This window comes from Crocuta crocuta, unplaced genomic scaffold (assembly GCF_008692635.1).
Source record: "Crocuta crocuta isolate KB4526 unplaced genomic scaffold, BGI_CrCroc_1.0 scaffold331, whole genome shotgun sequence".
Taxonomy (NCBI): Eukaryota; Metazoa; Chordata; class Mammalia; order Carnivora; family Hyaenidae; genus Crocuta; species Crocuta crocuta.
This window is the reverse complement of record NW_027531015.1, coordinates 1,398,828-1,411,539: the sequence shown is the minus strand read 5'-3', so window position 1 is coordinate 1,411,539 and position 12,712 is coordinate 1,398,828. Positions and strand designations below refer to the sequence as shown.

Below are 12,712 nucleotides of genomic sequence, written 5' to 3'. Positions count from 1 at the left end.
ACTAATTCACCTATTCTCTTCTCTGCCTCTTTACTCCATGCATTGGACACCTCCGTTTTAGTATACACCTCATTTATAGCATTTTTTAAATTTTTATTTATTTATTTGTTTTTTATTTCTGAGATTGTGAGAGAGAGACAGCATGAGCAGGGGAGGGTCAGAGAGCGAGGGAGAATCAGAAGCTGAAACAGGCTCCAGGCTCCGAGCTAGCTGTCAGCACAGAGCCCAATGCAGGGCTCAAACCCAGGAACTATGAGATTATAACCTGAGCGAAGTCGGACGCTCAACCAACTGAGCCACCCAGGCGCCCCTTCGAGCATTTTTTAATTCATCACAACTATTTTTAAGGTCTATAGTCTTTAGCAGTAGCTTCTCTGATGTCTTCCATGCCTTTTTCAAGTCCAGTAATTAATTTTATGACTATTGTTCTAAATTCTTGTTCAGTTATGTTGCTATCTGTTTTGAGCAGTTCTTTAGCTGTCATTATTTCCTGGAATTTCTTTAGAGGAGAGTTCTTCCGTTTCATCATTTTGGCTAGTTTTCTGTCTCTTGTTAATTTTAAAAGCTTGTTATGTGCTCTGCACGTGCAAGTACTGCTATAATAAGGCTCGTTGACTGTCCAGGAACTGTCCATTCAGGAAGTGTTCTGAACACACTCTTTACTTCTCTCTGCTCTCCCATGTTTTAAGTATATGGTGTCATACTTTACATCCTTTCATTTTGTGAGTCCCTTGACTAATTTTTATATATATATTTAATTTTACTGCTTTTGTACTTCCTACTTTTCTTACTCCTGTTTATGGTCTTTCCTTTCCACTCAAAGAGTCTCCTTTAACATTTACATTAGGGCTGTTATAGTGGTCATGAATTCCTTTTGTTTGTGTTATTCTTAATCTCTCCTATTCTGAATGATAACCTTGCTGCAGGTTTTTTTCCTTCCTGACCTTGACTATACCATGACACCCCTTCTCAGCAAAGTTTCTGCTGAAAAATAAGCTGATAGCCTTATGGAACTTTTCTTGCTTCTTACTGTTTTCTTTTCTCTTGCTGCTTATAAAATGCTGTCACTACTTTTTTCCCTTTTTTTTAATAGTTTATTGTCAAGTTGGTTTCCATATAACACCGAGTGCTCATCCCTACAGGTGCCCTCCTCCATGCCCATCACCCTCCTTCCCCTCCCCCCCATACCCATCAGTCCTCAGTTTGGTCTCAACATTCAAGAGTCTCTCATGGTTTGCCTCCCTCCCTCTCCCCTCTTATTTCCCCCTTCTTCTCCCCCACGGTCTTCCGTTAAGTTCCTCCTAATCCTCCTATACGTGCAAACATATGGTATTTGTCCTTCTCTGCCTGACTTATTTCACTTAGCATAACACCCTCAAGGTCCATCCATGTTGCTACACACGGCCAGTGTCACTTTTTTTTTTCCATTTTAACTACTTTGTATATTGGTGTGACCTCTTTAGTATAATTTTGTTGGAGGCTCTATGTGCCTCCTGGATCTAGATATGTTTCCCTTCCCAAATTTGGGTAGTTTTCAGCTATTATTTCATCAAGTAAATTCTTTGCCCCCTTTTCTCTCTCTCCTTCTGGGACTCCTATAAGATGAATGTTATTATGCTTGATGGTATTTCTAAGGTCCCTAAGTCTGTTTTCATTTGCTATCCTTTTTTCTCTCTCTTGTTCAGTTTGATTGCTTTCCATTACTCTGTCCTCCAGGTTGCCTGTCCGTTCCTCTGTACTCTCTACTATTTATTCTCTCTAGTGTATTTTTTATTTCAGTTATTGAGTTCTTCATTTCTGAATCGTTCTTTTTTAGGTTTTCTATCTCTCTTTTGCATGTCTCATTGTGATCCTCCCCTCTTTTCTCAAGTCCAGTGAGTATCTTTATGACCATTACTTGCTATTTCTTATCTCTGTTCATTTAGTTTCTTATCTTGATTTAGTCCTGTTCTTTCATTTTGGACAGAACCCTCTGTTTCATTTTGTCTGTCTTATCTGTTTCTGTTTGTCAGGAAAGTCAGCTCCATCTCCTGCTCTTGAAAGTAATGGCCTTATGAAGACGAGGTCCTGGAATGCCCTACAGTGTAGTGTGCCCTACTATTGTGATTGAGCTGCTTTTGCAGTATTCCAGCCATGGCTGTCTTTGCCTGTTGTGGGCAAGATTTGGTCCCTGTGTTGTTGTTGCATCAGTCTGGGGCCACCTTGAGCTTGAGTTGAGTCAGACTAGGCACTGCTGTGTGCTTTCCCTGTATATTCCCCTGAGAGACTTTCATTGGTGGGCAAGGCCTGCAATGAGACCAGCTGTCTGCCCTCAGCCTACTGCTGGCGCCATAGTTGTGTGTAGTTATCTTTCCCTCTCCCTGGGGCAGGGGTCACTTCAGAGTGGTGCTGCTTCCTGTCGAGTCTGCTTTCACGATGCCACCCTTGTGGCACTGCTGTGGATGGGCTCTGGCCAGCAGTATATTGGAGGAGGTAGGTCTGTAGGAGAATGTGAGGACAGGTCATGCTGTTAGCAAGTTAGTGAGTGTTGGACCTGCATTGGTTCCCACTGGTGTCCATGTATTTAGGCTAGAAGGCAGGGGAGGAAAATGGCACCTGCCAGCTCTTGGAGACGTCTCCCAAGGATCCCTGCCTCTCCAGCACACTCTCTCAGATTAGTAAAAAAAATAAAACCTCCCTCCCATACACCCCAGGCTTTAAACTGTTCTATGCTGTATCTCCACAAGGCTGTTTGTTGTGCTGTCTCTTTTTTTTTTTTTTTTAACATTTATTTATTTTTAAGAGAGAGTAAAACAGAGTGGGAGGGGAGGAGGGACAGAGAAGGAAACACAGAATCCGAAGCAGGCTCCAGACTCTGAGCTGTCAGCACATAGCCCAATGCAGGGCTTGAACCCATGAACTGTGAGATCATGACCTGAGCCACCCAGGTGCTCCTGTTGTGCTATCTCTTTAAGTGCGAGACTCAGTTTCATATTCCCCTTTAGGCTCTCCATAGCCCAGCCTGCTGATTTTTAGATCATTCCATGTGTTAAGCCCTGCTGATTGTAGGAACTTTCAAAATTATGCTCCTCTGGTTTTCAAAGCCAAATGCTCCAGACCATGTCTCTGCCCTCCCTACTCTATTCTGTGTGGCCTGTTCTCTACATTTAGCTGTGAAGAGTCAGTTCTGCCAGTCTTGGGGTTGTTTTCTGGGTTATATATACTGATAATGGGTGTTATCTAGGTGTATCCAGGGGACAAGGCGAGCTCAGGGTCCTCCTACTCTGCCATCTTCCCTGGAAGTTGCTGTTATCATTATTATTTATATTACTAAGCCCAGTTAATTTGTTTTTTAATCTACCCGATTATATGGTCAATTAATTTATGATAAAGGAGGCAAGAATATACAATGGGGAAAGACAGTCTCTTCAATAAATAGTGCTGGGAAAATGACAGCTACATGTGAAACAATAAATTTGGACCACTTTTTAACACTACACACAAAAACTCAAAATAGATTTTAATCTATTTCAGTATTTTATTTTATTTTATTTTCTATTTCAGTATTTTAAAAGGTGAGAAGATACACTCATCTCTCCATTGGTCATAGATACAGGTTTCATAAACCACTTAACTTAGGTCTTACTACCTACCACTTGAACTAACTGCAGGTTCAAGCTTTTTGCAGGGGACAAGAAAGTTTTTTTCAGATAATCTCTTTAAACCTAAGTGGTGCCAGAAAAGATCACATAACTACCACAATAATAATCTTTTTGTACCTAAGTTTTATGAAATAATCAAAATCAAATTTGTGTAAGCTGTTTTCAATCCTTACATCTAACATTTTCCCCTTCTAATAAGTTTTAAAGTCAACAATCTCCAATTATTTATAGTCCAGTCTAGGTAAAGATTTTAAAAGTTCTTGTATTATTTTGGGGAAGCATTTTCTGCCCTACCATTGTAACATTTCTTTTGTTAGAAACAGCATTTATGATGTTAGACGTAAGATCTAACATCCTATCAGGAAAAAAATTGCATGGTTTCTGTAGCTTCTGGAATCATTTCAAAACAGAATATTGTAAGACTGTATTAATGTAGAGCTATATCAGAGATGTATTTACATTAATAAAATATGCTTTATAAATTAATCTCAAGTCTGAGCCAGACACGGAAGGGTGGAAAGCCTGAATTCTGTACCCACATAATCAACAGTCTGTGGAAAATCTGGGAACTATGCCCTTGGTCTCCAACATAGCAGAGTTGGGAAATGACACATTCTTTATGAAGCACTCATCCAGGAAATGAGTGGGTCAAAAAGCACACCAGTAAAAGGTCCATAAACTTGTTTTATGAATGAACAGCGTAAAGTGTACTGGCTCCAATCTTTAGCACCTTTTATGAGTAGGTCATAATTTTTTAATCATTCGCCCAATTTTTACCCTGTTGTTGGATATATATAACAATTCTAACAGGAAAAAATAATCATGTCAGCCATAATATGGTCCCATGCCATTTCATAATTATTTGTAGTCAACTTTTTCCGTATATATCCTCATTGTAAGATCAGATCTTCCCGCTTGCCCTTCCAGCCAAAAAATGAAATGGTATACACACACACACAACAGCACAAACTTAAACTAATCAGATTTATTCATACTACCCATGAAAAGCAATTACATTTGTACATAAAATCATTAACACAGAGACAAGAGAAATCTGATTAGACACACAGTACAGAAAATAAATGTGAAAATCAAAAATAGCATATTTTAGTTATTAAATTTATATTGTACTTTCTACTTATTTATAGCAGCATCTGTAAGATTCCTCTATTTGTTAATAGTTAACTAGCAGCAAAATTTTTAAAATTACATAAATTCAGTAGGTATTTCCCTCCACTGTTTCATTCATACACAATTTATCACATTAACCAAACAAAACCATTTCTATTTCCTAGAGAAAAAGGTAGGAAATGATTTCATAAGTCACCAGTGCCCCCAGGAAAAAGAAGGAGGAGTGAGGAAGGAAGATGAGAGAAATTTGCATGTAATTTTGCTAAAAAATAAATTCTCAATCCCTTGACTAATTTTTGTGGCGTCTCCATGTGTGGGTTAGTAACTGAAGCTATGTTAACTTTATTTTCTTGCTTTATATTGCAGCTGAAAAATATGTGGAAGTTTCCAGGAGGTCTGTCAGAGCCTGGAGAAGATATTGGTGTGTACCCTACATATTTTTAATTAAATTATTTTAATTTTAATTTTTAATTCAGGAAATTTGTGTTTACTTTTTAGCTCTATAGCTGAAAATAAGATGATAAATTTTCTGAGAAATTTCAGAGGTTACTTTAGGGCTAATATAAAATTAGCAGCAAAACTTGTAATATTACAACTTATTCCATTAGTATAAAAAATACCATTAGGCGCATACCTCCTGTTCTGTTTAGGATTGCTTCTAGATTAATTTATTTGAAAATAAAAAGCTTTATATATATACATTGGTAAAGTTTAGCATTAAGGGTTATTTTGGATAGGACTCATATTTTTCCTGTAATTAAACTATAAGACACAAATACAAATTTTATAAATACTTATTTTGATGTTCATTTAAAAGTCACTTACAGAGCACTATTGACTTAATTCTCCCCTTTATAATAATTTTATCTATTTAAATAGTCAGGAAGCCAAAACTCTCATATAAGAAAGTCTCAAAAGAGAGAGAGAGTTCCCTAAAACAACTTCCTGACCTCAATATTTAAAACTGGGAAATGTGAAATAAGCTAAGAACTTTACATGTTACTGATGTTACAGTAAAGAGTACAGTAAAAATGAAGTTTTCCTACATATTCCTTAACCACTGAGTCAGTTGAAGTCTATCATAATAATAAATCAGTAGAGGACTCATTTGATACCAGTATTATTTCTCCATGATTGTTTCTTCCGTATGCACAATTCCCTATTTAACCAACATTTATATATAAAGGCAACTTCCTAAATTATCTGTACACATCTTAAAATATTTATATACTTGAAATTTGATTTCTTTTTAGAGTAAAATGCCCCTTACACAGTATATAGCCAACCCCCAACAAACCAGAAGTAAATTTACTACAATGAAATACATCCGTAACAGATTTGGGTTTTTAGGTACTTAAGGGACCTTCTGCTTAAATTCCATTGTTTAGGTCTTCTTTGGAAATAAAAGATTTTGTAATGCATATGCTGAAAGGGCCATTTACTTTGGAACAGCTACTTAATTTCATACTAATGTGATCTACGACAATGTGTGTGAGCTAGTTAAATTTATTTTATATCTTCACCCAGTCCATATTGGGCAAAAATCAGGCCACAGGAGGTTTGTTAGTTTCTTCTTTTGAGTCTTGCCTTCCTAAATGAATGGACTTTTTTGAGTTTTTATGGATCCTTAATTTTTAATGTACTTTTATTTAAATGCAAATGAACACATTTCCAAGCCATGTATGCATAATTTTAGGTTTAAGTATACTCCAGAACTTTTAAGTCCAGATTAAAAATTTTTTAAAGCAGTGAATCCTGAATTTAAATTTTTGTCGTTGTCACAACCACCCACCTATTTTTGACAACATATATATGCCTCAACCATGTGGAATTAGAAGCAGCAACTGGCATTCATCATATTGCCTAGGAATATTATAAATTAAAGCTTTGCCTTAGAACTGATAAAACCCTGAAAGCAGCTAGAAATGATAGCTGACAATAGCGTTCTAAAAAACCGTATCTTATATATCAGAGCATTTGTCTTTTAATACAATATTCTTAAGTATGAAGCAAAATCACCCAACAATTATTAAAATTACTTTCCTTAAACCCTGTATTAAGTATGTAATATACTTTAGGAATATAGCCATCATTAACTGGGAAACATTTGTTTGGAATCCTTAATTCTATGTTTGTTAATACTAGATAAATGAAGCACTATTGTCCATAGTGCTTAAAAAATTAAGGGGGGGGGGCATCTCCAAAATAGAATGCAATCCTCAGGCTTTAATGTAACACCCTAACAGTACAAAAGGATTTACAAGGTTAAAAATGGATAAGTTGCCTTCCTAAAAAATATTACCAGTCACAGGAAGAGGATCCCCTGCATAGGAAAAGGACTGTAAAGTAGTGAGGTTCTGATCAGAGCTAATCAGTGCACCAGAATCAGAGGGAAACACCAGGAAAACCCACATTCTGCACCATTTTTCCAATTTTTTTTCCAACCTAATCCTATTGTTAAATATTACAAAATAGAAATAAAATAAACTCCATTTCACTGTCTTGTAACTAAACAAAACACTAGGACACATATAAAACAATAATGTTAGTTCAGCTTACAGTACAAAATAAAGGTAAAACAGAATAAAGCAGTTTATCTAGGTAAAATTTTTAAAATCATGGTGAAAGCCTTGGGGTGAAGATTTCCATCTTGAGGTGGATGAGCTCACTCATACCCTGGCTGAAAAAGCACTTATCTACCCACTCATTTTTTAGTCTAGTCAATAATAATCTTGATTGAAGTTAAACTGATCAAACTACTCACGCAGTGTTGAATTTGAATCCACTGTCTAAAATGTCTGCTGAGTAGGGTAGATTCACTCATGAGTCTGTACTGCGCTTCCGTTATGCACAAAAAGGCTAGACTCCAAACAAAATGCCAGACTCTTAATTAATGGTACTAAGAGTTTAACAGGACCCTGGTGGTTAATTTTCAAAGCATTGAAGGAATAAAAAATAAGCATTTAAGCAATAAAGTGAAATCAGCAAATGACATGTAAAATTTAAGACTAGTGCAACCTTCTAACAAATTTAGTAACAAACATGTATTGCATGCCAGGCTGAAAGTTGTTTTTCTTATTAGATTTTCCTTTTATTAACACAAATTATTCTTTTATGTTTTTAGTTTTAAATAGTAATTTCTAACCAGGTTTAATTTATGGCAAATCTCAAGGGAAGGAGAAGTCAGCATGCAATTCAAAATAACAGAGCAATGTCTCATTTTAGGACCTTTTGCTCTTCCTGTGCATATTTCCAGAGCGGTTTCTTAGGGTTTAAAAAAAACAACAAAAACAGCATATGTAGGAAATTGTTAAAACAGTCTTTAGTCAGAAATTGAGACATTTTTCCTGGACTTCCTCTTCCTTACCTATTCTTCGCCAGTAGTACTGATAAGACAAGTAAAATTTTCAATATAGCAAACAAGGAAATAGAAGGGTCTTTGAGCAAAAATCTGTGGTGGTTGTGAAATTAGGAAGCTTCCCAGGAAACTGGGCAAAGAAGGCAGCTTTATAAAAGGTTTTTCATAAAACACTTTGGGAGACTCTGACAGAGCATCACAAAATTAGAGAAAGCCCTTTTAGGGGGTTCATCTGGAGATTTAGAAAAAGCAACCACAAAAATGTTAGACACAATAAAAATTTTGCCCTAGAAATCTGCATAATATTGAAAAACTCAGCCTTATAAAATGTGAAATCCTAGTTGTATTATTACAAAATTCTGTAAATTGCAAGTTTTTTGAACACCTTTGATAATGTGACTGTAGCTTGTTGGTGCTGGAGGAATGAATCCAAGTTCTTTGGAATCTCAAGAAACAAAGGAAATGCCCCAGATGACCATACTGGAATTCCAATGACAGGTTAACTACGGGAGCATAACAAAATGGTTATAAATCAATCTGTTCTATGGCTGCGGTGTCTTGACAGTTCCACCGAAGATCACCAGGAAAGCTTTGAACACTGCTCCATTCAATCATTCTGCAGCTCTACAGACTTTTATAAGGAAGAACGGATCACTTTTTCTCAATACTGAAATGTATAGTAGACAGTTTTGATGGATGAGCAGGAACAGGATAATAATGAAGAAATATGTAGGAATATTAACTGCAGGAACCTAGGTTTTCAACTTTTGGGAAAGAGCAAGAAGAGATTAAAAATGTGACTTCAAAAATATACAGGTGGGTAAGCCTACAACTAGCCAAAGAACTATTCAGTATCTCAAAAGCTTCTTAGTTATACAGTGGTAAGAAAATACTTTGGTATTTCAGGATGTCCAGAAGGCAAGGAGTTTATGTTGAATACTTCCTTAGGATGAAGTTTTGCTTTTCAGCCTTTAGATAATGTTATATTATCTAAAATACTTTGATGATTAAAATTCTAAAAATGTGATCTTTACTGATTTGTACATCTTTTATATAGGAGACACAGCAGTTCGAGAAGTTTTTGAAGAGACTGGTATAAAATCAGAATTCAGGTCCCTTCTGAGCATTCGGCAACAGCACACCAATCCCGGAGCTTTTGGAAAGTCAGATATGTATATCATCTGTCGCTTAAAGCCATATTCATTCACCATAAATTTTTGCCAGCATGAATGCTTAAGGTGTGAGTGGATGGATCTCCATGACCTGGTCAAGACTGAAAACGCAACTCCCATCACCAGCAGAGTTGCTAGGCTGCTTCTCTACGGGTGCAGAGAAGGGTTTGACAAGATTGATTTCACCGTGGAAGAACTTCCAGCAGTTTACACAGGCTTGTTCTATAAACTCTATCACAAGAAACTGCCAGACAATTATAGAACTATGATAGGAATGGATTAAATCCTTATTTGCGTGTTTTAAAATTTTTTAAGTAAATTATATATGTAGAATAATGCGTTCCATATTACAAGAAGTAGTGGACATTTGGGGTTAACTAATATATGACTAATTTTCTACTGTGTATAATTTCCATGAGGAAAACTTGTTTTTAAAAGCCTCTTTTCAAATGAAGCAAATATATGAAAAAGACTGTTGCTCTAAACAAGCTTCACTGGATAAAGGCAAATGCTATATAAAAGGTGGAAGTCTATACTTTTTCCAGGGATCTCGGATGCTTTTCTTTACTAAGGCAATGGTTAAATATTTACTGTTAGATAAAAGGTTATCTGACCATTTATCCAAACTGAGCATTTTTTTTTTCTTTCACAAATTTCTAAAATCTATGTCTTCATGTGAGATGAGATCAGATGCTGCTATTAAGATCAGCTCTTAGCAGACATTGGAAGAAAAAGTATAGCTTTCTGCCCAGGTCCTGTTTTGGGTCCAAGTTTATACTGCCCAGTTCGTTTCAGTGCCACATACCAGCTGGAGTATTTCCTTGACCGATAAGTATTGTAGTTATTAGATTCCAATCGTTCAAAAAAGAAACACTCGTCTGTAACACATTTCTGAAAAATAAAGAGAATGAGTAGTTGTTATTATGTTTTCACATGAAATACTTATTATGAGAGTTGCACTGCCCATTCCATTCAACCAGCAGCAGTGCTCTTGGCTTTAGCAGATCAAACTAGTTCGCAAGACTCGACGGGCCAAAGTCTGACAGAATCTAGCTCTGCAGAGGGAGGTCAGCAGGAGAGCTTTCAGGCACAGCTCTTCAGAGGAGGAATTCAAGGACCATTCTCCAGCCCCTACTAGGGACAGGTCGGGTGTCAGGCAGCGAGAGCACAACAGATGCTGTTGGAACCACACTGCCTCCAACTTGAAACATCTCTTGAACATAGCTTTCATGAAGGGGGATATGCCTGGTAACAAAGAGCACACTTCACTTAGTGAAATCCAAAGCTGTGGTTAGGTATGAATGGTGCATCCATACTCCTCCCAGTCCAGAGGCTGGTTACCCATCAGGGCTTGTTTTTACTAGTATCAGGGTTCCCCTGAAACTGCTGGAAGGGGAACCCAGAGATAACCTTCATAAAGAAGAAGGCTTTTGTTAATTCTTTATCAATTCCTTAAATTATAGCAATGTTTTTCTAGTAGCTGACATTTGTTAAGGCACAAAAAAATAGTTTATTGTACAAATAGCTAATGTATATAATGCCAAAAATTGTGTTAGAACATTATATATGATTAATTTTCTCAAAACACTAACATAGTGAAGCATAAGTAACAGACCATATTGATTTCTGGCAGTGTCTTTCTCGTGGGAGGGGAAGCTACTCTCTCTTTTTATTTCAAGTGAACTCTTTATGTGGGAGGGGAATAGCTAGCTTTACAAATAGTTAGACCTGGAAATACTTTCCCAAGTAATGGAGTCCAATAGGTTGCTACATTATTTCAAGTAAATGTTCAAAAATCAACTTCACAGGGTAAACTGATGATAGTTCTTGACCTCGGGGGTTATGTGTTTGAGGGGGTTTCAACAAATGATTTACTTTAAAAAAAATCGCTTCTTATAACTATGAATTATAAGCTCATATAGAAAACCATATAAATATATACATATTCATTTTTCAACATATAAATATAACATGTACATATAGATATATGACATACGCCTGTAGTTTTGTATTAATAAGTCTACCAGATCCCAGCTTATTGCTGTATACTCAAATCCAGGAAACTTCAGGAAACACACAGTCAAAAGACTTGAATCTTTTCCCAGATTCTTTAGTTCTAAGATAAACTAACAGTGGCACAAGCTGTGAGAAAAACATAAATCAATAAGCAGAACAATGAAAAGAGCTGGCATAATAACCAAAATGAAAATGATCTAAACGTAACAGGCGTCTCCGTCATCTAAAGTAAGGGTGTGGTACTAGATCTTGTACTCTGCTTCTAGGAATAACAGTTTTACTGGATATTTACTTTGCCTTAATGTTTTGACCATTGTTAAGTTTGTATTTCCAATTTGAAAAGTTATCTGATTTGCCCATTTTTTTGCAACAAATTACTAACAAAGCAACTGAAGTCCTTCTGAGGAAGATAAATGCCAGCTAGCATTACAGAGCAGCATACATGGCACGAGGACTGAGCTGTGTGATACACAGGACTGTCCTAGGCATAAAGATTATACCTAGGATAACATGGATATGCTGTAGCCAGTACTTTCACTCTTCCTTTGAAGTTGACTACGTCTTTTGTATTAACTGAAGTCAACCTGTAGTACTTTGTCATTTTCCAGTGCCACTGATAAAAATCTTCCTCTTTCCTTATTCCAGGTTTAGGATCAGGAGTAGAAGCAAATAGTGGATCTAACTCTTGATTTCGGCTCAGGTCATGATCTCACAGTTTGTGAGATAGAGCCCTGCAGTGGGTTCTGCGCAGAGGGAGTAGAACCTGCTTAAGATTTTCTGTCTCTCCCTCTCTCTCGGCCCCTTCCCCACTCACATGCATTTTCTCTCTCTCTCTCAAAATAAATATGTTAACATTAAAAAAAAAAAAAAAAAAGCAGCAGCAAGCAGAAATAAAGAAGGAGATCAAGAGTTATTGTAGGGGCGCCTGAGTGGCTCAGCTGGCTAAGCGTCCGACTTCAGCACAGGTCATGATCTCACGGTTCATGGGTTTGAGCCCTGCGTCGGGCTCTGTGCTGACAGCTCAGAGCCTGGAGCATGTCTTCCAATTCTGTATCTCTGTCTCTCTCTCTGACCCTCCCCTGCTCATGCAGTCTCTCTTTGTCTCTCTCAAAAATAAATAAAACATTAAAAAAAAATTTTTTTTAATGTTTTTTAAAAAGTCATTGTAATTGTAAAGATAACATAAAAAGTCATCATTGAGCTTCACAGGCTAATTCCCCAGACACAGACCTGAACCACTTCATTCAGTAATCATATTAGACACCGATTGTCTGGTGTTCTGTCAGCTTCCAGGATGCCCCACTTGCTAAGCTGGCACTCCCTACAATGCCTGGCCTAATAGGATACATACCATGCCAATAATATCAGTCTTCTCAACCAGTTACTAGTACTTC

The 12,712-nt window shown here is 36.8% G+C and overlaps 2 protein-coding genes across 6 annotated transcripts in view; one reads left to right on the top strand and one right to left on the bottom strand.

Moving 5' to 3' along the window:
- Positions 1-12,192, top strand: part of NUDT6 (nudix hydrolase 6) — a 51,533-nt gene extending 39,341 nt beyond the window's left edge. For all 5 annotated transcript variants that reach the window (XM_077770893.1, XM_077770889.1, XM_077770892.1 and 2 more), the window contains 2 exons: positions 5,139-5,193; positions 9,188-12,192. In XM_077770893.1, coding sequence (XP_077627019.1) covers positions 5,139-5,193; positions 9,188-9,585 — 453 coding nt within the window. In that variant the 3' untranslated portion in view covers positions 9,586-12,192. The remainder of the gene's footprint in view (positions 1-5,138; positions 5,194-9,187) is intronic.
- The window catches only part of FGF2 (fibroblast growth factor 2), a 74,716-nt gene continuing 72,011 nt past the window's right edge, over positions 10,008-12,712 (bottom strand). The window contains exon 4 of the mRNA XM_077770882.1: positions 10,008-10,193. Coding sequence (XP_077627008.1) covers positions 10,008-10,193 — 186 coding nt within the window. The remainder of the gene's footprint in view (positions 10,194-12,712) is intronic.